We start from the raw sequence: 26,143 nt of genomic DNA on the forward strand, positions 1-26,143 counted from the left end.
AATGCCTTATTTCCGCCGTAATTAAAAAATTATCTTAAATTAATAATTGAGCTGTTTGAAACAGTTTGGGTCACTGATTTGAATTCAAAATTGTTTATAAAAATTATGCTCATTTTTGATCACAATGTATGGAAGAAAAATGCAACTGGTAAGGAATGGTTTTTGTCAATCAAGCGAAGGTCAAACACAAGCTGACACATTTGACATATTAGTCGTACTCTGCTGGTAAGCCAGATCAGCCTATAGGAATGTAATCAGTAATTTTCTTAATCGTTGGCAACCGATATGATCAGCGTTTAACGCAATGATCAGCGTTTAACGCAATGATCAGCGTTTAACGCAATGATCAACGTTTAACATTATACAAAATAAATGGCCAGGTTATATTCCTGAAGCGACTTTATTGGAAATCCAGTACTTTTACATAGAAATAGCATAATTTGGCAAATTAAAATCTGATTAGCTCGTGCAGTCAGTTATTGCTTTTCAACCTCTAGATTTTCGTTTTTGAGTGAACTCTTTGGCGCACTATTTATTTTTTATCATCAAAGTTATGTTTTAACTAGCATTTGCCAGACATTCACAATCTTTATCGGCCGTAAGAACTGTGAAAAAATAATGAATTAAATGATTGTTACCTCGTTGAGTCAATCTTAGATTTTGTTAAAAGAATAATGCTGTGTTTACATTCAGCGTGAAACAGAAAACAGGGGAGTTGCATTAGATACTTCTTCCTTCAGACAAAGCAATCTAAAAAGTGTTCTACGAGTTACAGTTTTCCTCAGAACGTCTGATCCGGAAAGGCCTTTCGAGAAAGTGGTGGAAAGGAAAGAAGAATACGATCTAATGAGATTGAATCTCTGAGGATACTCGCGGTCAAAACTCTGATGGAGTTCAGGCAGATATAAAACCTTACATGTTTTGCCCTAATTAAACAATCCAGTTCATTCCAATCCCTCAAATTGTCGAGTTAAACAAAAATATCTGGAGTCTTCTTAGTAAAATTCAATGTTTGTTTCTAAAAATTAATATCGTTTCAGAAAAAAAAGCTTAAAAATGAATGTTTGTAAATTTGAACTACTAAAGCCCTTTGCCTGCTATTGCAGCTTTTAAAAATTACTGCCAGAAAAATAATTACTAAGCTCAATCCAGTGAAGGTTTATTTGTAATAAATAATAAATTAAGTTTTATGTTTAATAAGAATCAAATTTATTACTACTTAATAAAGAATCAGCTAACTTAAACGAAATATAAAATCAGTTCTTTGGTTATTTTAATACAAATGCTATTTGTGAATTTTTAGCGGTAATTTTGCATTATAATTAATGCTCCGCGCTTTTCACTTAAATGCTGTAACTAGTGACCATTTTCCCCCCTCTAATCTGCATCTTAATTTCGAAAACAAGCAGAAACATTTTGGAATTAGCAGTAGTGTCTTAGGTCTGAGATAGTGTGATAGCATTGATGAAAATATTATTATAATATACCGTAATATTTTCCTTATTTATGTCATAAGTATTAAAGCCCCTCATCGAAGAAATCGCAATATCACGAAATTATTAAAGGACTTGTCATTATGTAGCGATATTTATGTGTATGCTTTGCTTAGTATTTACTTGGACTAAGGTATTTCTCCCGCCTTCTTAGCGAGCCTTCGTGGCGTAGTGGTCTGCACGCTCAGCGCGTAATTGAGAGGTCCACAATTCGATTCCCGGCAAAGGCGTTGCTAATTTTTCATCTTTCTTGCTTCCAAAATACCAATGTCTCTATAGTAACCATACAGTTATTGTTTTAATAACTGCATGGGATTGTACATTTGTTTTCAACATTTAAAAAATGTCTCTTGAGGATGAAACTCATAAAAATTATAAATTCTTCACAAGAAACTTCAAGTTCACTGAAGTCTTGAAGCAAGTTGGTAGATCATATTCTCCACATTTATGAACGTAAGCAGAACTTTCTCATTACATTCACTAACAAATCTATGCTATATTAGTCCTTGAAACTTATAATCATTTGTGTGAACCATTTTACTGAAGAGTCCTATAAAACATTTTGCCTTCAGCCTAACAGGCAGAACGTTTTGCTTTTTATTTTCTCTTAATCTAAATATTTACTTTTTTATTTACTTCTGGTATGGAGATATTGCGATGTTTTTTAATTTATTTATTTTTATAGTAAATACTTTATTTATTTAAATACCTATAAAATAGCGTAATATCTTCAGCTATTCGTTTGATCCCCTTTTTACTTCCTTTTATGAAGTAAAAGAAGAATTATAATCGTGAAAAATTTTGGGTATCATATTCTCAATGAAAATGTCCATTTTGATCGCTCTAGAATCCGTTTCACCTAAGTTTTTACGTGACATCTTTATGTACGGACAGAACAAAGGAACCTTTTTTCCAAAACGGATTGTAAAATGAATTCCGAAGAAATTATTTCGTACTCCTGCCTTTTTCGTTGCAATCGGCAACGTATATATATATAATATATATATATATATATACGTATATTGCAGACGTATATATATATATATATTCCTACTCTGCAATCCGGTTCGGTGAGCTCGTTTTCCTCCTTCCTAAACCTATATGTTGGTAAATTGTGCATTTTTCGCTTTATAATTGATTGAATTATCGGGTTGTGCGGAAAATACAGGTTTTTGAAATTGTTTGTTTTTTCAGTGAATTTTTAGCAGCAAAAATATTTTGAATTACAATGGTTTATATATAATTTTTAGCTCTATTTTCGCTCTATATTTCTATAATAATCATTTTGTTCCAAAATTATGAAAAAATATTTACTAGGTGTTTTTGTTTAGATGTCAAAACGAGATTTTCTGCAAATTTACTTTTATGAGTACAAGCTAGGCTACAGCGCAGCACAAACGGCTCGAAATGTCAGCGAAGTATGGGGCGAGAAAATTGTTAATGAATCTACTGTTCAACGGTGGTACCAAAATTTTCGTCGTGAGGAATTTGACCTGGAAGATCAAGAGCGTCGTGGACGCCTTCAGCTGTTGATGACGATGATTTGAAGACTTAGGTTGAAACAAACCCGTGCACAACTGTTCGAGAGCTTGCGGAGAAGCTTGGCGTAAGCAAAATAATGATTTCTGATCACTTAAATCTTATAGGAAAGTCAAAGAAGCTCGATAAGTGGGTGCCTCACGAATTGAGCGAAAATTTAAAAAAACCGCAGTTTTGAATTGCCATCTGCTCTTTTTCTCCGCCATAAAAACAATCCTTTTCTTGATCGAATTGTTACGTGCGATGAAAAGTGGATTCTCTTCAACAACTTGCAACATTCGGCTGGGTGGACAGCGGTCAGACACCACAACACTTTCCAAAGCCAAATTTGCACCAAAAGAAAATTATGGTGACTGTTTGGTGGTCTCCGACCGGTCTCATCCACCACAACTTACTAAATTAGGGCGAAAGGATTACCGCAGATAAATACTGTCAGCAAATCAGCGAAATGCCTCAAAAATTGCAACGCATGTGCTCGACATTGGTCAACAGAAAGCGGCCAGTTCTTCTTCATGACGATGCTCGGCCGCACGTCGTGCAACTGTCTCTACAGAAAATTGAACGAATTGGGATACGAGACTCTCCCTCTTTCCCCATATTCGCCTGACCACTAGCCGACCCATTACCACTTTTTCAAACATCTGGATAAAATTCTTCAGAAGAAATGTTTCAGAAACCAAGACGAGGTCAAAAACGCCTTTGACAACGTTCTCGCGTCCAGAACTCCAGAATTTTATTCTACCAGCATAAATAAACTTATATCTCGTTGGCAAAAATGCATTGATTCAGCTGGTGCTTATTTTGATTAATAAAATTGTCTTTGAGTTGAGTTATGATAAAGATATAGGTTAAAAACCTACATTATTTTATTCGGACAATATAATATATTGTTCTTGTGTTCTAATTAAGATTTTTATGACTTTATTTAATCAGGCAATAGTTTCAGAATATCAACAATTTAAAAGTTTAATCGGCACTAGACCTAAAAAGGCTGCCATTTGCTTACATTAGACACTATTGCCGAATTGCTTATTTTTTCATAGAAACTTTCATTTTGATTGTCAGAATTGTTTTCTTAATAATTGTTTACTGTATTTTTTTTTTTATTTCACAATTTTCAATGAAGATGATATCATAGTTTTTAATGTTTTAAATTTTTATGTATTTTTGCTTTGGACGGAAGTCAGAACTGAATTTATTGAATGAGAAATATATCTCCAATCAAATTTGAGGAAATAAGTTTAATTGAATTTAATTAAATTAGTTTACATGAAGTTTAAATAAAGTGCAGAAAAAATTGTTGATAATATAATTTAGGCCATACAAGGCAGTCATAGGGTACCCACATCAGATATTTTTACACAAAACAATACTTGGTTACTTTATCTTGAGTGTGAACAACTTTTCCTGGGTTAAGTAATATTAGATATTCAATTGTGACAAAGATTTTAATACTTTTCTTAAAGAGTAAAAATGTAGTCTTTGATCGAAAACTTAACGTATATGCCTCGACAGACGATATTTAACTGCATTAAATGATGGTTGAATTTCAAAATGATACAGCGTGTTGCCAAATAATTCTTTTGGAAAAGGTTCTATCGGAACATTTTAAATACTTTTGTTTTATCAAATTCATTGTAAAAAGTCTAAACAGACTTTGATATATTAGAAAATACAATTGTGTGTATGTTGTAACACAATGCCTGTAAAACTTATTCGAAAATAAATTTTATAAAAATGTATGATACTCTTTATAGAAATATCGAAATCAGAGGAGAATAATAATGGGGTTTATAAAAATTATCTTTCTAAGTTTTGCTTATATATTCATTTTCCTTACTACAATATCCCAGCATAACATTGGCTTACTGCAGCGTTTCTCCCTGTCCTTAACTATTTGAGACACAATTTTCAGTAATTTACAATTCATTTTCAGCAACTAAGTGCATTTGGTTTTTGCAACAAATTGTGAATATTTTAATGAATGCATTCTATGAAAGTAATACATTAAGACAAAAATTTTGTTAACTTCTTTTTATTATGTTCTTCTTTTTATACTGAAAGAAGCCCACCAGCGGTCGAGCGGTAAAGACGCTGAACACTGGTAGTTCGGTCTGAGGTTCGAATCCCGCGAACGGACTGGCTGCATGGGCGTTTTCGTGGTTTTCCGCATGTGTAACGTGTATACGAGCCAGTTTCCCTTAGAAAGTCCTCCACGAAAGGCATCCCTCCCCTTAGGCAGATAGCCCTCGTGTGCTTTGCCATAATTAAATAATCCAATCCTATACTGAAAGAAAGCTCGTCGTCTGAAAACCTTCCAGAAGCTATAGTTTGGCAATTTCTTATTTGAAGAATTACAAACAATAATCTTAAAGCTAAGAAAATAACATTAAAATATTGTAAATATATTATGAAATACACTGGAAACATTATGAATTGAATATCCTCCATGTAGGTCTGTTTTAGGAAAATTCATAATAATTGAAAACATAAGAGGAAATTGATTACGATCATCTTTGAGCTTATTTATTGAAGTTTTTATGTTAATACAGTTTTTCAGACTCAACTACATTGTATTACATTTACACTCCGTCAGAATAAAGACTATCCAACGTAATGTTTTGTATTCTGTCGGGAAATAAAACACTTTTATATGATATTATGAATACTGATATCAAATGAAATTTTCTTTGTGAAATTCTGCCGTAGTGCTTTAGTTGTGAGATAAAAAGCTTTAGTAAAAGTACTAACTCTATTTTATTAACTTTTAATTCATATACATGTTAAAAGAATTTAAGCGATTTTTGAATATTTTTATGGAAACGCAGGATAAAAACTTTCAAATGCAGGTTCTGAAGCAGGCAATCAAAATAATTTATGCACCGTCAGGTAATAGATCTCGTAAAGGTTTTATATTTAAAAAAAAGGGGATAAAACGACAATTTCTTACATTGGAATCATGCTTGTTGCCACATCTTTCGGATGAGAAGTTGGAATGTTTCGAAGGTCCAAAGTTTCAGTGAAATGGAACGTTGTAATATATTCTTCAAAAAATTATATTTCTTCTGAACATACAAACCCTGGCACATATATGAGCAGAAAGTACTTTATAACCTGACCATTAAATACATAACTTTAAATTATTTTCTAAGTAATAATATTTTACCACTTAACAAAATAAAAAAAAAGTTTATTAATAAGTTATTGAAATAATTACATTGAATTTTCGATGCATATTAATATATTTATAAAGTATTATTATTCTAAATGGCTATTTAGTCTCAAAACACGAATTTTGTTCTTTGATTTTAACGTGTTGTTTCACTTTTCAACGAGTCTGTTGCCATTCACCGAAACATAATATATTATTCTCTCATTTAATCTGTAAAATAAAACCCGAAAGCTTTGAGATTCTATATTACGTCCAAAGGAGCGTTTTCTTAACATTTTGTGTGTTACCTTTATTTATTACAAATTATGTTCTTCGCACTTAAACCATATTGTAAATATATTATGAATATATTTCAATTAAACAGCAATATCGCAAAATAATTTTAAAATGATCATATCTTTACAATTTCCGCTACATAGTCTCGCGCGCTTGAGATAATTTTTTTTCCGTACGCTGTTGCCATTGCTCGCTTTGAAATCGTTGAGTGTGTGTGTTAATCAAAAATTCGTTAAAGTGCTACAAAATATTAAATCGGTAATAAAACAAATTTCAAATTCCGAATTCGGGCTTCCAGATGCCCATATTCGGTGTAAGATTACGTTATTCAAAATTTGCTGACTGTAGATACCGTTGTTTTATGACAATTCGAGAAACATACATACATATTTGCAGATTCTTCATTATTTAATAAGTAAAATACAGGGCTCTAATATTTGGTAGCAACAATTTGAAACGTGAACCGACATTTATAGTGAACCAGCGCATAATGCCAAAACGAAATAAATAGCCCTTCTGGGTTAACTCCCTTTGGACTAACAAAGATAAAAAATTTTGAATTCAGTGAAAATAAAGTTCTTCCTGTAGGATAAAATTCTTTCAAATTTTATGATATAATTTAATAATTTTTCATATTTAATGTGTCAAATTTAATCTTTAATATTTTGTTAATTAATAAATTAAATTATATAAAAGCAATAGATTCCTTTCTTAAGAATATTACGTTTTTATCGATTGGTTTAAATAAAAATGCATTTAATTCGTGATATATCTAAATAAGAACATTAAATAATTTTATAGAATTATATTACATATATTTTCTCTTTTCAAAGATGTATAAAGTTCTAAAGTTAGTCTAAATGCATTTTTATCTAATACCTTGTAAATTATTTCGCTATTCCACCTGGGCCATCTGTATCGATAATCTCTACTGATAAACCATACAATCTTTAAAAGAGCCCTTTTGGTGCGATCATGAAAACCTGAATAATTTCAGACACATTTTTCATTTCTTTCTTTTTCTTTTATGTTGGTCTCTTTCCTAATAAATAGCTTTAAGTGTTTCACAAAATATCATTCTTAAATTTGAAACTTACCTTTAAACCTGTCCAAATATCAGGTATCTGATAATAAAACGTGAATATTTTTTTCTTTAAGATTTATAGGAGAAAAGGGAACAATCATCCTCAACTCTTCAAAGCAGATAGCGATAGGAAAATACCACCATGTGTCGCTCAAATGTCTTCTTCGGTATGCAGTTATGTACTTGGACAAGAAACTGGTTGCCATGGAGCCCTACAGGGAGACTTTTTGTTCCAAATTTTTGCTGAAAAAAATGATCATCGGCTCCCTCCCGAGACTTTCCCAAAGGTAATTTTACTTTCACTATAAATTGTGAATTCGGTTTTCCTTCCAGAATATCGTGCACTTGAATAAAGAACCTTTCTAGTACTTTATATAACATGAAAGGCTGAGTGAAATGTTTATATGCTATAAAACTTCAGCAAAAATATCAGTTATGAAATGAATAAAAGTTCAGTGTCAAAGCATTAAAGTCATGCGGGGTTAAGTGTTGATTGATACCTTGGAATGTAAATTCTTTCTTGTTTCTAATGTTAGCAGGGCTATCAGATATCCTATTACTTAAAACCAAATTGTGTAAAATGTAGCATTTTCTTATGGAAAATACGCGTTTAACAAACCATAGACCGTCATTTTTATAAAAATGTGAAAGGCAGACTCCCATTTTTGTTATGAACGGTAATTTTTTGAATATTTATTTTTTGTATTTATATTATTGAACACTTTTTGAACTAGTTATTTTTTGTTTATTCACTTGTCCTTCGTATTTTGTCTAATACTCTCATCTTTTGTAACTTATCACTTAGTCCGAAAATGCCTTTGAATTCTGTTTTCAATAAAAATTACAATTAAAACTTATAAAAATAAGATATTTACCGCCTCTATATTATGCATAGTTTTCATAAAATCGCTACAAACTCTAACTGACGGCTTAAAATATTTCCTACAGTAAATTAAAAAAAAGATTAGAATTTGAAACCAAATTACAAATTGAAAAGTGCTATGAATATTGACAATACATTTTTACACATATGTGTAAGACAACTTATTAATGAATGCTAAATGAGAATATCAGATTTAAAAGATGTTGACTGCAACTGTTACGAATTCGATTTCATGGCATTACACTGAAAACGTTCCTATGTAAATCGTTTAAAAATGGCTTTGAGTAGCAGGCATTCTGTATTTTGTTCCTGGTATCTAGAAGTGCGTAACTGTCGTTGAATGTTGACTGGTGCATTTGAGAAAGCTGCTTTACCTATGAAATAATTTAGAAGTTGTTGGCATATCATAGTGTGGTTATGAATTGACTATGCATAAAAGATGTTAGCCGTCATGATTGATTGAACACATTTATTTCTGGACAAATGGCTTCGCAGTTCATAGCTCAATGAGCGTAAGCTGAGCGCCCCTTCATCGCATCTGTGCATTTTTCCATCATTGTAAGAATAACAGATGAAAGAGAGATAAATGACAACGACAGTAAGCCAGATGACAGCAGAAAAGCGCGCGCGCGAGAGAGAGAGAATGCGGGAATTCAAGATGAAAGTTTAGTTCTGTTAGATTTGTTACCTTTGGCTAATTTAAAGTTCCCAAAATATACTTATTTGCTGAAGCTCTATGTAAGTATATGGGTCACTGACGTTATGCGAGAATTATATAGCATGGATTAATTTTGCTTTAATCTTCTTAGGGTGTTCGGGTATTTTTTGCCCCATACAAAGTTTATTTCGGATAGATCTATATTTTTAGGAATTTTTTGAAAATATTATGTGACTTTATTTTTTATAATCTTATCAAATATTCAGTTATGTGTAATTTATTTTTTTAAATTTTAGTTTCTTAGAGTAAAAATTATAACACATAAGTCATTCGGTTCCATTTTGACTCATGTGGTATTTTTTGCCCATATAAAGATGAAAATCACAGTTTTCTTATGGTATTGAATTATAATTGTTACGACAACGAAATGTCGCTATCGTTATTTTCCATTATGTAGTTTTCTGTGTTAGTACAATAGATGGCTCTAATAATTCTGTGCTCTCCTCAGCAGATGCTAGTTTCGGTGACCGTATTGGCTTCCCGCACTTTTCTTTCCATGTTCATAAAATGTGTAAACAAACGTTGTTTTCTTCACAATTGATGTTTTACGTATTTTGTTAGAAACTTTCTGAAGCCTACGATATGGCCAATCGTATATTCACTAATGAAAAAGTCGAACCATTGTTGCTTGAACTATTAAATAGATACACCACGCCGAGAATTGAAGACTCCGTATGAATGTTGCTTTTTTCCCTCCAACAGCAGAGAATCTTACTCTAAAAATTAGGATACTGGAGAGAAAAAAAGGTGTTCGGTGACAGTGGAAAGAATTTGAATAACGTTGACTAAGAAGCATTTATTGGCTTGTTGCCACTGTTCTGGGTATATAAATGTCGTAACGTATCTACAGAGAATCTGTGGGATGCCATAACGGGACGAAATATCTTTAAGGCAATATCTTCTTACAGAAATTAAGAATATATAGAAGATCCTTCGATTACATATTGACAACTTAATATGCTTTTTAAATTAAAGTTACCATTAACTTCTTTTAGGAGATGTTATCTGTGTTTTTTGTGATTCGATAATTCATTTGTACACTATATTTGAGACGAAGTTTTTTTTTTTTTTTTTTTTTTTTTTTTTTTTTTTTTTTTTTTTGTCAAATCATGGCTAGCAAGCCAAAGATTCGGTCTCTTGAAGCTCGTTATGGCGGGACTCGACTGTATTAACGTTTTTCAATTTTTGTAATGTGGATATTTAGTTATGGTGTAAGTTGGCATGTTGTTACTCTTATGCTAAAGTGATTACATTGGTGCTTTTCTTCTCACAATCAGACATTAACAGCAAATCTTTGAAGGTTTTCAAGCGATAAAAGCTTATGAAGTTCTTGAAGTTGTATGCTTAAGAGAAAAGCCTATTAGTTGAAGCCATATTATTTCTGCTTCAAACAAGAATTGTAAAACATCACTTTGCCTACCAAAGTCAATCTCACTGGCAGCCGTAAGATAAGTTCTGCAAATAACTCAAGTTTTCGTAATTAAAGTAGATGTAAATATTTTAACGTATGGAAAGACAAAAGCCACGAAGCGTAAAAATGCTGAAATAAATGGCTACGGATAAACGTAAAACAACTGACATGCAATTGATTGATGTTTATGTTTGTCATTCAGATTTATGCATAATAATATTTTGTTGAAAAATTTTATTATGTGTAGTGTTGAATCAAATATTCATGCTTATTTTGATTTTATTTCTATCTTAGAATGCTTCATAGAACATACAATATGTTATAAAAATATTTTACCAAAGATTAAGTGTATTAAAATTTTTACAGTATGATAGCAAATTTACGTTTCATGTATTTGTATTAAGATTTACAGTAGAAGCAAATGAGCCTTTTACAGCTGTTTACTCATTTTTTGCGTATTACAATACTTTGTTTTGCAAGTTGACTTAACCCTTTGGATACATTTGACGAGTGAGACACGTCATCTGCTTACTTGGGCGAAGTTATGGTAGACGAGTCTCACTCGTCATCTGAATTTAAGAAGCAGGCGTTGATTTTTGGGGCACCCCCGCCAGTGAGCCTTGATCGCAAACAATTACCTGACGTTGGTTTATGACATCGTGCATTTGTAAATAAGGTTAAATCCACTTATCTTTATTATTACCCCTGTTTTTTGATACGTTACCCTAAGATGTCAAACTATAGAATGTAAATTAAATCTGTTAAGGTGAAGAGTGGTTCTGGAGGCCCCAGAAAAATAACTCACTGGTCGACTCGGTGGTCTGATAAGTCCTAGAGGTGAGGCCTGTAGTATCCCCGAAGGTAGCATCCCGGGTACGCTGGGTAATGTCCCAGCGTTCTGCGACGGGCAGCCCAAGTGACTAGAAGGTAGTAAATCATAACGATCAGTGTCGCTAAAGCGATGCGTCTCTCTCTCCAAGTTGCAAAGACAGGGGTTGATCTCCTGGCCTGCTTCGGCGAGACGAGAGGAACTTTAGTGTCATTAAGTTCGACGAAAAGGGCTATGTCATGCTATTCCATGCCAATAGTTATGTCATGCTATTCCATTCCATTTTGTTACATTCTTTTAATCAATTCTGTTACATGTTCTTAAATTAAACCAGTCAATTGTGAGAAAAGATTCTAATTTCTATGTGAAACAGAATAATGCATTTATTGAATGAATTTTAAGGGTTTTGAAAATACATGTTTGAATGAAATAAAGTACCCTTATCCAGCGAATCAATTTTAAAAAACAATCATTAAATATAAAGTAAGACAATCGTTTTTATTATATGGTTTCAAAATTCAATGCAATAAAATTTTCATTATACCTTCACAGAATTCATTATAATGTAGTTTTTGTTATTTCTTGCAAGCATTTTGAATTAAAAAAAAAACAGAAATATTCATAAGAATAGGAAAAAATGATTATGCCAAATGAAATACCCAATCTCATTACTGATTGAAATTTAAGCAAAAATTCGTAGTGCACTTCTTTTCCAGAGAAACTCACGTTCTTCTTTAATCTTTCAAGAACTCTAAAAAGCATCGCAAATATAATGCAGAATCACATCATGCTGGGAGTCCCTTGAGGCTCTTCTGTGAAATCTCATTTTTAATTTCGTACCTTTCTTTACAAAAAAAATTTATACGATTTCTGAAGCAAATCAGAAATTGAAGAAATTTATTCTTCCTTCTCTACACACTACATGCCAAAGATATTTTTATTAAATTATCTATTTCGTAGCTTTAAGGCATATAACTTCTTCCTCTTTTCTTCATCTAATCTGAATATTCGGATAAAATATGTGAGTTATTGGAGGGGTAAAAAAAAGAATATCCTCTTGAAATAAGTAAGCGATTTTAAAAATACTGGAGTTTTATTTTGTAATGCTAAGGTAATTCTTCATAAATTTCTGTAATGAAATAAACTAAAAATAACGTAATTCTTGAAATTTCAAGACCAGTAAAACTAATGCCAATTTCGAGTGAAGATAATGCTTAAATATAATTTTCAGATGCTTGAAGCATTGAATACAGATTCCCTTTCCCCCATTAGCTTAGAGTCATTAATGATTCTCATTAAAGTTTTTCTTCCGTGAAGAAAAACTCCGTTTCTCTTAATATTGATCTTGAACATTTGCATCCAAATACAAAGTTTCTCAAAATATATTCTTTATGAAAACAGTTTCATAACTACAAGGTAATGAGATTTTATGAGTTCGCTGTTACGCTGAGGAATGGGAACTATAAATTTCCCTTGAAATGCATTTTTCTAGAATCAGTTTATATGATAGACTTCAGGAAAATGCTTTTGCAGAGAGCATGAATTGACATCGACTCCATGTAGATCTTCTAATCAGAAGAAATTTTTCCCTCACGAAATAGCTACGCAAAATTCTTCTATTGGATTGGATTATTTAAATTACTACAAAATTTGCAAGGGATTTCTCTTAAAAAGAAGAAGTGATTTCGTGGAGAACGTGTAAGGGAAACTGGTTCGTATCCTTGCTACACAAGGGAAAACCACGTAAGATGCTACGAATCAAACTTTCAGGAAACTTCCCGTTCGACGCAATTTGTTAGACTTTTTTTTTTTTTCTTTCGTGTGTATGCGTGAGATTGTTGCTTAAATATAAAATATAATCTATTTAATGACTTCCTTAAAATAAAAAGTTTATTTAGTAAAACCATCATTATATTGTAATACGTTAAGCACAAGAAGTGCCATGTTCAGAATTTTAGGAAGCATTAGAAAATACATTTATGGATTTCAGTGCTTTGGATGAAAACACTTTCGTTGTAGTCTCGGTTGGCTTTCGTAGTTTCGACTGAAATATTATATTTTGAAAATCTCTTTCCCTAAAATTTATTCCTTCCAATTTTCAAGTAAAGGTACTTACTAAAACTGCTTTTCACTTACTAAAACATACTGAAATGGAAGGATTTCGTTTTATATAAATTGAAAAGTAATTGATAAATACAGTATATTTAACTATGATTTAAATAATGTCATTAACAATAATGCATGTATCTCACATAATTGCTTTAAACTAGGTAATTCATGAAGTTCATATCACTTTGATAATTATAGAACTTTTTTAAGTACAAACACTTTACAATAATGTACTTGATGAAAATACTCGGCACCCCATTGCGATTAATGTCAGACAAAAACTTATTGAGTAAACCTGGGACGTTTAGTTTACTCTCCATATTCGCCAGATTTACCCTCTCAGATCTTTATCTTTTCATGTCACTTCTCTGAATGATCGTTAAAATAGGTTTGGGCGATTGTTAAAATCGGAAACCATCCAGACGATTTTTAATTTCTTTTCTATTTGCTTTAAAAATTCATTTTGAAATAATTTGCTAAATTATCAACACAGTTTTACTAATTTTTTTATTTTACTTTTATCGAATAGGAAATATTTAAAATTATGTAAGGTAAAACACTGCGAAGTAGATAAAATGAAAAACAAAAAAAATGCATCCGAAATAAATTAAGATCCAAAATGCTGTTTTTCAAGACCTTAATTTTAAAATAAGATGTGAAGCTACTGTTTAATGTTCCCATCTAATGATGTGTATGATGTATATCAGACGGAAAATTTTAATTTAAAAATAAAAGTAAGTACTTTGAAAAATTAAAAATAATTTTATTATAATTTTTATTTATACTCTTAAGATAAAAAATGCAGTAGTCATTCCTTTGATGTAAAGAAATAAAGACTTTACTAATAAAATGACATTTAAAACGATTTTATACTGAAAATACAGTGGAGGGGAAAAAGTTTAAAAATGAAGACTTAAAACTTTCCAGGATAACAGACATAAAATAAGAAGAAATAGCCCAATATAAAATCCTTAGTGTATTGTATTCAACTGCCAGCTTGAAAAAGCGAAAAAATGTTCAGCCAAATAATTATGTGAAAAGGAAAATCTACACTTATAGAAAACCAGAATTAGAAATGCATTTTTGAGCATACACATTTAAGCAATCAGCTCCCACAAAAAGAAAATTCATTTTAATATATACCTCATTCTAAACTGGCAACTAGAAATTCGCATTTTCTGAAAGCGGTCTATAGAGACATTTTATTAGTAAGATAAAAATCTAAACATTTTTCTGTTCTAGAAAGTAACATGAAGACAAAATACATTTCTTATTTCTTTCTATTATACATATTATATATGTATACCCTACTGACATACAGTTGCTTGAACGCTAATATGTTTTCGGGAGAATAGCTATAATACGTAGTTTCAGCAAGTGATTTAAGAGAAAAAAAAACCGTAAAAAAAACTTTTGATAACTGGAATTTAAGATAAAAAGTGTATCTTTCTATTCTAATATATTTCAATAATTTATGAGAAATAATTTTGTCATATGAAATCTAATTTTTTTTTTCAAAATACTATTTCCAAAACGTGAATTTCAATAACTGACATAATTCAATATCTGCTCGGCTCGGATTTTAAATAAAAAATCTTAACATATTTCAGAAAATAAATAAGATTGGGGTAGGCCATCTTCAGAAAATGTCAAACTGCGCAAGTTACTTAATAAACGTGCCCACCAGCGGCCGAGCGGTAACGTCGCTGAACACTGGTAGTTCGGTTCGAATCCCGCGTTCCCCATGTGTAACCTGTATACGAGCCAGTTTCCCTTAAAAAGGTCCTCCACGAAGGCATCCCTCCCCTGAGGCAGATAGCCCGCGAGTGCTTTTTCATAATCTAATAAACCAAACCAAAACCAAAAATACTTAATAAACTCCCTAAGCGCAATGGATATTTAGAGATGCTGACGTTTAATTAATAATCTGCGTTTGCTAACTCAGATTTGTTCTTTTGATCTTGTCTTCTATCTTTCTCTTTAAATATCTAAATTATCCATGAAAAAGTATCTTCCATTGTGGGATTTTATTTCAGGTTTTCCAGTTAGTATTTTACACGACTAAGTATTCCAAGTAAGTCCTAATTTAATAGTTTTGATTCCAGTATTCAATACATAAATTTGCAGAACCGGTTTTAAAAACTGGCAATATAGACGACTTATGCCGACTTTTCGAGAGCGACTGTGAAGTTGTTCTTTCTAAGCCACAATGAATTATAGTGTTACGAATTTCGTACATAGATAGCTGATTTTAGTGAATATGTGTGTGAAATTGTTGTATTTTTTTGTATAATATGAAAAGCTGATAGAAATGATGCTTTCGCGGGAAAATAAAATTACGGGGGCAAGCGTATTTAATATTGCGTAAATAGCTATATCGTTAATTTGGCGAGATATCGCCAAGCTGGCAACGATTTTGGCAATTAATTTTTGTCGCCAAATTTAGCGAGAAATCGCCAAAAGCCTCCGAATCTGGCGACAATTTGGTCTTCCTGTATTAACGCAAATATGTATTTGTAACTATTGATGATTTGTGTAACTGTAACTGTATTCGGCCTTTATATGCCTTCCAGTAATTTCGAGAAGCAGAAAGTACTAGAAAAATCTAGGCAACCAGGTGAAAACTATACTAGACCAGAGAAAGCATCCGTCCCTGTGTTGTTGTTGTTGTTGTTGTTGTGAGGTGTTTCAGTTCCGAGTGACTTCGGAGTATTGAAAGCTTCGCTTTTTGGATGCATTTTGCATCCCATTATGTTTAGTTTGAAGTGTAACTACGGATTGTCCTCTATGAAACTGTGAACACTTGTAAGAATATTTCTGTGGAAAGTTTCAGAACGCTGAAATGTTTTCTTTTGATAAAATATGTATTATTAACCTATCATCGCAACTGTGAGCATTCAATCTATTACGACAGTATGCACGCATTAACAGGAGACGACTGGGTGAGCAGCTGTGCCGCCATAAAGACTTTCAGCTTTATTGCTCACTCAGTGGGACCACGTTTATTTAAAATTTTATATTACAATAAAAATTTTATTTTGATGTATACATAATTTTGTCATATACTTGACGCATTAACAGGTATATTTCACTTCAATTTATTAAACGAGAATGCCTCCTTATCATAGTAATACCTAGAAGAGATTCCATGGTTAGCTGAAAATCGCGATTACTCCGATGACAATGAAAATTAGGAAAACAGAATAACTTCAAGTTAGCAACGAATACTTTTAAGGTATGTGCCTACCCTAAAATCGGCGTTTTGGTGAAAATTTTCGATTTTTTTTATTTGTTCATTTTATAGGCCACACATTTAGGTTTCCAAATATGCTTTATTTTTGTTCTTACGGTAACTAGAAGCAAAGTTATTGTATAAATAATAAACCTGAAGTGAAGTTTCGGAAGTTGGCATTTAAAGGGACGTAAAATGTAAACAATAAGTTTAAACAGCTATTTTCTAATTATTAAACAATATAAAAGCTGTAAAAGCAACATGTCTTTCACTGTGTGACAAGGATTTGCTGATAAAATGTCTACATGGGAAGACTCAGAACAATAATGAGTGTTTTAATAACTTTTTCTTTTCATGTATCTAGAAATAGAAACTAATCCCATTATGTTTGAAAGATACATGGGAATAGACAAAGAGCGAATTCAGAAATCGAAACGCGAGCTCTACAAGTAACAAAGTTATCCAAAAAAAGCTAAAAGCTGAAAGAAAGTCAAAATTAGCTTAAAATGAAGCAGAAGAGTGACTAAAGACTAACATACAATTATGGCGTGTTTTAAAGGTCTAAAGTGGCTAAAACATTTTTTTGTGCTGTATTAAAATCTTTAAATGCATTTTCTGAGAGACTGTGCTTTTCGTTACTTTTGATCGCAATTGCGTTCATTTCTCAAAGTGTATCTAGAATATTGAAATTAAATTTTTCCAAAATGTTTTATTCATCTTTAGCTGTGTTCTGTAGCAAAATTTGACCTCTTTTCCATTTATTTATTGATTTTATTGACTGTATTTTGAAGAAAAGAGGATAGTTTTTGTTTTAATTAAGTTTTTGTACAAAGTTTGAAATATTTCAAATAATGTTATAAGTACAGGAAATCATTTGCTACATAACACAGGTAAGCATGTTATTTATATACTGTGTAAAGATTATTGAGGTATATTCGTTAGACTCTATTATAGATGTGGCGTATATGAAAATTTTCAAGTTTTCTAAGAAAATTTCTGTAAAATCCCGTTTTAATTCATAGTTTTATGTCCCATCTTACTCAAAAACATGTGCGTTTAATTAAAATTTTATGTGTTGTAAAAAATGTGCTTTGCATGTAAGCGCATACCTTAATACCTTACGTACATTTTTAACCAGTTTAATATCGAGAATATGTTGATTTGGTTGCGTAAACGGAATCTCACTGTATATAACGGAAGAATGAATTTTATAAAAAATTAAGTAATTGAAGTAGAAAAAGAATTAAAGAACAATATTAACAAGATAATTTCAATAATGTCTTTGAGTTCATTTTCGCGGAAAAATGTCAGTTAGAATTTTTTTTTATGTACAGTATTTATATGTTTAGATTGCGTGCAATTAAAGTGTGTACGATTGCGCATAAAAGCATAAACAAACACACGATTGCATACGATAAACGTCAATAAACAAACGATTGTACATAAAACTTCCAAATACTATGATATCACTCTTTGTGAATGCTATCATTCCAAACATTTTTCTTTCCATTTTTATATTTTTGGGAGACAATTTTATTTCACACTGATTACTTGATGGATTGTGATAATAATTTCTAATCTTTCCGCACTGAAAAATTTAATTTTTTTAGACAAGCATGGTTAATCCGTAAACCAGGAAATCTGTCCTCGGTAAACGGAAGTGGATTGTATATTAGACGAAGCTCCAGTTTTGCTACTTGCCTAACGTCAATAACGCTAACGTGAGCCCAGCGCATTTGCAAAGGCTTCTTGATATATATATTTTTTTTTTACTTTTTCATTTTCTTTCCTAACACAGTATTCATTCATCATGCGATTATTCAAAAGAACTGGAATGGCAGTTTTATCAAAGCTAAATGAATGACTCGTTTAATACTAGTATAAAACTAACAATCGTTTTAATAATATTGAATAATTTTCCACTTATTCTAATAATTAAACATTTTTCATGACAGCGATGCTAAGCACAAATTCCGAATTCCAGACTTCAGTGGATGCATTTATAAATTAAAAATTGGCACTCAGGAAGTGAATTTGAGAAATCTACGTGGCATTGCTTTAAAAGGTAAGAGTTTTTAATTCTTTTGTATTGCAATAATTATTATTGTGCAAAAAAGTAAATAGTATTGATGATATGAAAAGCCAAAAAAATTATTTAATTAATCAAAGACAAAAACTTTACTTGCCTAATTATACAATTAATTGAATTTATCTTCCAGTCAAATATTTTTCAAATCTTTGAGTTTACATTAGAAATCAAAATGTTTAAATATAGTTGTTTGTTTCTTAATTTTTTTAAATTATTAAAGTAATTTAATTATACATTTTTACACTGAGATATTTTTCTTCGTAAATAATTCAGAAAATCTAAATTGGTTAGTGACATGTATTCTCAGTATCAGTCTTGTTTACTCAGAAATAATCAGTCAAATATACGCTCAGTAGCTTTACGAGAAATATTTAAATTATTTCAGTTCATATCCTATTTCAAAGAAATTTTTAAAAGCATTTTTAAATTTTTAGTACTTTTCAAATTAAATGCATCCTTCTTTGAATTAAGTGTCTTATTATAATTAGTTCTAGAAAAAAGTACTCAGCTTTTAATCTCGAGGCATGGAAAGAAACTAATTTCTTATAATAAAATTTTGATTAGTGTATTTCAATGACTTTATGAAATATAAATTTCTAGACATATAATATTATTATAAAAATGCAGTAAAATTATAATAAAAGCATATTTTTAAAATGAGCCTTTAACATATAAAATTTTTGTTAAGTTACAAATCTGAAAATAAAAATTAAAATGAAAGTAAGGTTTTTCTCACTTTAACGAAATTTGTACACGTTCTTGGCAAATCTTTTGAAAGCTGAAATGATATAAAGGCAAAACATATGTATCTTTTGCATATATTTATTTAATTTGAATGTTGCAAATCCTTCCAAATCCTTTTAAAATCATACAAATCTTAATTTATCATTAAGAGTAGGATTATGATGAGAATTATGTTGTTGTTGTAAACAGAAAGTTGAAGTTGAAAAAGAACAGTTGAAGAGCCAAAACATTATGACCACCTACTCAATAACGCGTTGCACAACCTTTGGCCCGCAAAGCAGCTGCAACTTGCCTTGGCATGGAGGACATAAGTTCTTGGTAGATGAATGGAGACACGTTGTACTAAATGTCTAAGCAGCGGTCACGAAAAGTGGAGACATTCCGACATGGTTGTGTTTGATCTCTGAGCTGCCGCTCCATGATATCCCAAATGTGCTCTATCAAGTTACGTTCCAGCGCGTTAGATGGCCGGAACATTAAATGGAATTCATCATTATACTTCTCGAACTCCAAAACAATTCTAGCCTTGTGACATGGAGCGTTTTCCTGCTGGAAGATTCCATTTCCATTTGGGAAGGTAGATGACATGTAAGGGTGCAACTGATCCGCAGTTATTTTCAGATAGTTCGGAGCTTTCATTAACAACAACTAAGGATCCCAGAGCAGCACATAAAAACGCCCCCAAAGCATAATCCTGCCCCCACCAGCAAGTGGTGGACGACGGCATACTATTCGCTTGGACAACGACGTTGGACCTGCAATACATTGGGTTCTCAGCTGAGCCTCTGTCTAGCGCCGATTTTGTTGAACTGAGCGGAACAGCCTCCAACGTCCTTTTTATTTGACAATGCTTGGACGTCCAACACCTTGGCATCTACTGATGGTTTAACCGTCATTTATTCACTTAGCATAAATACTAATAACGGTAGATCGTGAGCAACCTACCAGTCGCGCAGTTTCGGAGGTACTCGTTCTGAGTCTTCTGTCCATTACAATCTCCACTCCATCAAATTCCCTTAGATCAACAGCCTTTGCCATCGCTCGCGAAAGTAAATGCAAGAATAATCCCTTACCTTTTCCAGCAGCAGTTAAATACTATTTCCACTTAATCGTGTATCCTTCACGTCATCCACAGGAGTTCATTGAAAAATGTAGGGATGGTCATAATGTTTTGGTTCATCAGTGTAAGTCATAGTATTTGTAAGCATATGCGAAATATGTATACGCATTTTAGTTTACCCTTTCCAAATTGGGAAGCCAAATAAACCCTGAAAGGTTTAAAGATGTACTTTTTGTGATGATGATACGTCAAAGTGAGCTATCGGAAATTCGACAGTACGCGATACAAGAGTTTAGAGTGCAGAAGAGAGGCAATGAAAATCATTTATTAATATTTCGTTCTTGCATCATTTGTATCCATCACATCACTACACCTACAATTCCCGTATTTGCCTACGCTATGATCGAAAGTTAGTATATAACCTTCGTTATATTCTACCGTGTGAAAAGCTTGAAATACGACATTATTCTTGAATGTTCAAATTGAAAATTATGATCAACATTGTATAATTTTTCATAGGCAATTAAAATATCCTTCAAAGCTGTCTTAAACTTGCTTGTCCTTTCAAAATTAAGTATTATTTCTCCTAATTATCTTGGTACTAATGTCAAACAGAAGCCAAAACAAATATTCTTTTTCCACATTTTGTACAGAAATGAAACTTCTTTTAGAACTTTGAGGAGACCTGTACAACATAAACGTCAAAATGGAATTCAAAATAGTGACTAGTTATAAGTTTTTGAAATAAAGAGCGGGAGATATAAGTAAAATTTAACCCAATGGGAGAATAACTTTTGAAATTCAGAAGTTATCAGTTAACTGGAAAACAATAAGTTGTAAAATAAAAACACCTAATTTGGAAATACAGCAGCTTGTATTTGTGATCTAATATAGAATATCTAGAAAATAAGTGATGGTTGGAAGTCTTAGGTCACCTTTATCCACAAAAATATTCTGCTTAACTATCTTATTACACAATCAATGTATTTTATGAACTGGTTAATATTAGAAAATAGCAGATATGTGAGATTTCTCCTTTTAATAAAGAATTATATTTATTTAGATATTTACCTACAATTTATTCGATCTTGCTTTACATGCATTTTTAGCCCAATGTCGTTTTGAAGGTATTTATAAAGGAAATTGTTTGTTTCAGATTCTCAAATGATGAACAAGTTTACTACCAACAAAATCCTTCCAACCAAGATGTGTTTGCCTCTACCAATAGGTTTGTGCCTTAATTATTTAATAATGCATTGAAATTAACAATATGGTTATTAACAAAAACCATTCTGCAGTAATCTTTATTAATTAAGATAGAATAAAGAGAATATCAGAACAACAAGACGTGATGGATTTTAATGAAATTTGGACAATGTATCATTTGCGTTTGAGACATAAAATAGCACAGAAATATCAGAATATTGACATAGAAAGTTGTTATATCGTTCATTTCATTAAAGTATCTTTTATATTATATTGTTCATATGATGAAAAAAATTAGCCGAAAATGAAATTTGAACCAAGCAGAGGTCTAAACACTTCATTGCTTAAAGCTCATCAATATGAAATACAATCATGTCTTACAACAATTCAACATCATAAATAGCAATATTCCATTCTATTTATGATGGTTTTAATCAGCAGTTTAGATTACAATATTAGTGATTCCATAAAAGCAAGTCAAATGCTCTTCATTTCTGGCAGTGCGAGAATATAACATATCGTACTACAGCGTCTTACTGAATCTCAGTGAGATTTGATTTCTAGAAATACAGCTAGTGAATCTTTATTTCTAGAAATCAAATATACTGCTAGCTAGGATACCTTTAAAGGTACTAACTCATACTCCTTTCAAAGGTATAGCATACTGCAGCATGCTATACCTTTGAAAGCAGCTAATATAGCATGTGCAGGCAAGAGGCGTGAATTTACCATATTTCGTCAAGTTGTACTTATTAGACAATCAAACTAATTCATACAAGACAGGAATATTTTCTGCACATTTTCAAGATTTAAGGTTTCTGTTGTCAGGTATAATCTGAGCAACAATTGGAAGAAATGGTAAGCTAATATATTTGTAAATTCTATCGTAACAATCATTTTGATGTAGAATATCTACTATTCCATATCGTAACAATCATTCAGATAATTACATTTTCTGTGCCGGATAATTCTTGTTAATATTATGCATTTCGTTGTAAAACCGGTTCAAAAGCTGTCCAACCAGGATAGTGGTTAGTGACTCTGACTACCGTGCCAAAGAGCCCGGGTTCGAATCCAGAGAAGGCACAGATGTTTGTAAATAGTGTCTGCGCGGCTTGGGAGCACTCAAAATAGGCGACGAGTTGAAAGTCCTTTCAAGGAGTTAGTCGTAGGGAAAGAGGGCCTTGAGACCGTCGGACTCGTTTTCCCTCGGTGCTCTCCTTCAAAATTATGAGCGGATTGAGCAAAGTCGTACTATCACCTGTATGGTATCCAAGGCTCTTGCCAACGACAGGAACAATCTTGACTTCTTACCACAATGCATTTTGTGGGCTTGCTCTGATTTCAGACAAGCGAGATTAATCACAACAACAACTCGGGTTGAAGAAAAAGAGGGTGCAAGACTGTTAAGCTTATGTAATACGACTGCGTGTTTGATTCAGACTTACCTATCAGCTGAGACGAGGGGGGTCTATAAATTATATTCCATTTAGTGACTTTCATCATAAGGTATTCAACATGCTTTAAAAGGGAGTATAATATAGGTTATTTCTACAAGAATAAATAAGCGGAATTAATGCTTTGAACCGTTGTAAATTTAATTAAATATTTAATAACAAATATCTATTTTCTACAGAAGTCTCGGTTTGTGCTTTTTCTTGAATGGCAACTACGCTATATCGTGTTGCTAACGACATGACTTAGCTTGTGAGTAAACATACAACGCCTGCCACGTTAGCAAAAATAGTGTTGTTTTAATGTGGTTACAACAATAATAGTAGTAGTAGTAACGAAAGACGTGGGCGCCATCACTCTACCATTACGGTTAATCGGTTCTGCCCATGTCCGCCCTTGTCTAGTGTTTATTAATAATTCTTAAACTTTTACAATCCCATATATTGTGGCTGTTTACAAATGAAGTATTTACAATAATTGTATTCACATTATTAACATAACGTTTACACAAATTTTGATCGGAGAATTTTCTCTAATAAATTTCTTTCTTTTGTAATTTTTCTTTATTTTTAAGCTGTCTATATATTATTCCTTTATTGTGAAGTTTCTCCTTTATTATTTGCACCATTTCAACTGGAATGTTGTTTAAGTACAACAGCAATGTAATTACAAAAATAATGGCAATTATAGTGTTGTTAACATTATGAGGCATTTTTCCCGCCTTCTTAGCATGCCTTCGTAGTGTAGTGGTCAGCACGCTCGGAGCGCATTCGAGAGGTCCGTGGTTCGATTGCCGGCGAGGGCGTTGGTCATTTTTCATGTTTCCTGCTTCAAAAATACCTGATTTCTCTGCAGTGGCGCCCGATCTAAAAATAAGGTATGGATGATAATTCTCTACCACCAGGATTTGGCGATTGTGTCCCCTAATCTCCAGTCTCCCTTTAAGGGGGAGTATATAAGGTATTTCTCCAGTCTTTCAAAGCATGCATTTGTAATACAGTAGTCAGCGCTCTCGGTGCGTATTTGAGATGTCCGTTATTCAATTCCCGGCAAGGCCGTTGCTCATTTTTTATATGTCCTGCTTCAAAAATACCTAATGTCTCTACAACGTACGTGTTAATATAGTGTTGTTAACGTGGTTGCAACAATAGCGTTGTTAATGTAAATGTGACAATAGTTGTTAACGTGCTCATCAATCATGTGAGTAAACATACGCCCGCCCTGTCAGGCTTCAGCTCTGATACAAAGGTAGAAGCGAAAATTTGGTTGGAGACTTCTTTGAATACATCCTCCAACCCGTAAAAGACTGTCTTTGATTTTGAATAGATAAAAACAATGCAGTTAACTCTTTTTGAGTGACGGTTTCTTGTACTTGATATATTCTCCTTCACAAATATTCAGCCGTCGCTTTGCTAAACGTCATTTCCAACCTCGTCGTAGAGCTTCCAGAAGTTCATCCTCTGTGCGAAACATTCTAACGCTGTGTTAAACACTGTTCTCAATCTCGCTGGTGCCTCCAAATAATAAAATACAGAGGTTTTTGAATATTGCCATTTTATTGTTATTATTTACCCCAGACTGTTTTTATTGTTGCTATGTGCGCTAGATTACAATTATCCTTAAATTCGGAGCAACCTGTAACAGACGAATCGTTTTGTGGATATGGCGTAAATCGTTATTGATAGGATGAATTTCAAGCATTGTGCATTGTCATACGAAAGTGGTGGCCAACAATATGCTTTTTATCTATGGGTTTGGCTGAAATGGAGCACCTACTGAAAAACGTAGGTATAGAGAATGATTTCCATGTACTTCTTTTGAGTAACTGCCCCGTTTTCTTTGGCAGCATCATAGATAAAATGCATATCAGCGAGTTCTGCATTAACATACCGCTCACTATTCGCACGGAGACCAACGAATGACGCCAACAGAACGCTTGTACTTAGCACTCAACCCGGCCTTGTAGCATCTTAAGTGTTATTTCCATACACATACTCCATTACAAAATCTGATTATTTCAATTCACGGTACATTTTTGCCAGATATTTTAAATCACCGTGTATTTGTAGTTAATGATTAACTAAGTAACCAGATTGTTATGCATTTACGTAATTTTACAGAGAATGTTTTGGCCTTCTGTATTAGATGCCGGAATTAAATTTGCTTAAATAAATTGGATAAACCATAAGTTCATTGAAAAGGCTATAATCTAGTAATGTCTTAGGTGAAATTAACATTTAGGAAACTTTCGATGGATTGATTTATGTTCAGAAACTAACTATTAGTATTATTCTGAGACCACTTTTGTGTGTCTGTGATTTAAATGTTAATTAGTCTACCTAAATTTCTTTTAACTCTTGCGTCGTGAGAATGTTTTTTCATCCTGCAGTATAACAACACTGAGAGGGCTTGCAACAATAAATCGTTCCAAAATAAAAGGCTTTCCCCCATTAGCCGCTAATGTTGCGTTGACGCAACGGTCAAAATAAATGCGTATATAAATATAACTACCTAAGATATTTTATACCAGCAGATGATTTCGTGTAGGGAATATTATGAAGATTATTTCTGTAAAAAAATATTTGCCTTCAACAATCATTTTGTTTATAATAATTAATCTCATACTTTAAACAAAATTTAAGCAAAATTTTCGACCGGGTATTTTTGCTGAAAATATTTAACGAAAGAATCGCCGTCTTTATGAGTGATCTATTTTTAATCAAGGTCACCGTTTATCAGAACATTACATCAGTCAGATGTTTATATTTGTGTTGGGAAGCAGGGGAAAACAGGTGTTGCGTTGACGCAACGTCAGCAGGAAACGGGTAGTCAATCTCCTTTTT

The 26,143-nt window shown here is 32.3% G+C and overlaps 1 protein-coding gene across 1 annotated transcript in view; it reads left to right on the forward strand.

Annotated features, from left to right (window-relative positions):
* The window catches only part of LOC118200141 (agrin-like), a 565,036-nt gene that overhangs the window by 480,299 nt on the left and 58,594 nt on the right, over window positions 1-26,143 (forward strand). The window contains exons 19-21 of the mRNA XM_085810645.1: window positions 7,639-7,851; window positions 18,702-18,811; window positions 21,796-21,867. Of these exons, the coding sequence (XP_085666771.1) occupies window positions 7,639-7,851; window positions 18,702-18,811; window positions 21,796-21,867 (395 nt within the window). The remainder of the gene's footprint in view (window positions 1-7,638; window positions 7,852-18,701; window positions 18,812-21,795; window positions 21,868-26,143) is intronic.

The sequence above is a fragment of the Stegodyphus dumicola genome, chromosome 2 (assembly GCF_044657685.1).
Source record: "Stegodyphus dumicola isolate Sdum_Otavi_A_Nest chromosome 2, ASM4465768v1".
In the NCBI taxonomy this organism is placed as follows: domain Eukaryota; kingdom Metazoa; phylum Arthropoda; class Arachnida; order Araneae; family Eresidae; genus Stegodyphus; species Stegodyphus dumicola.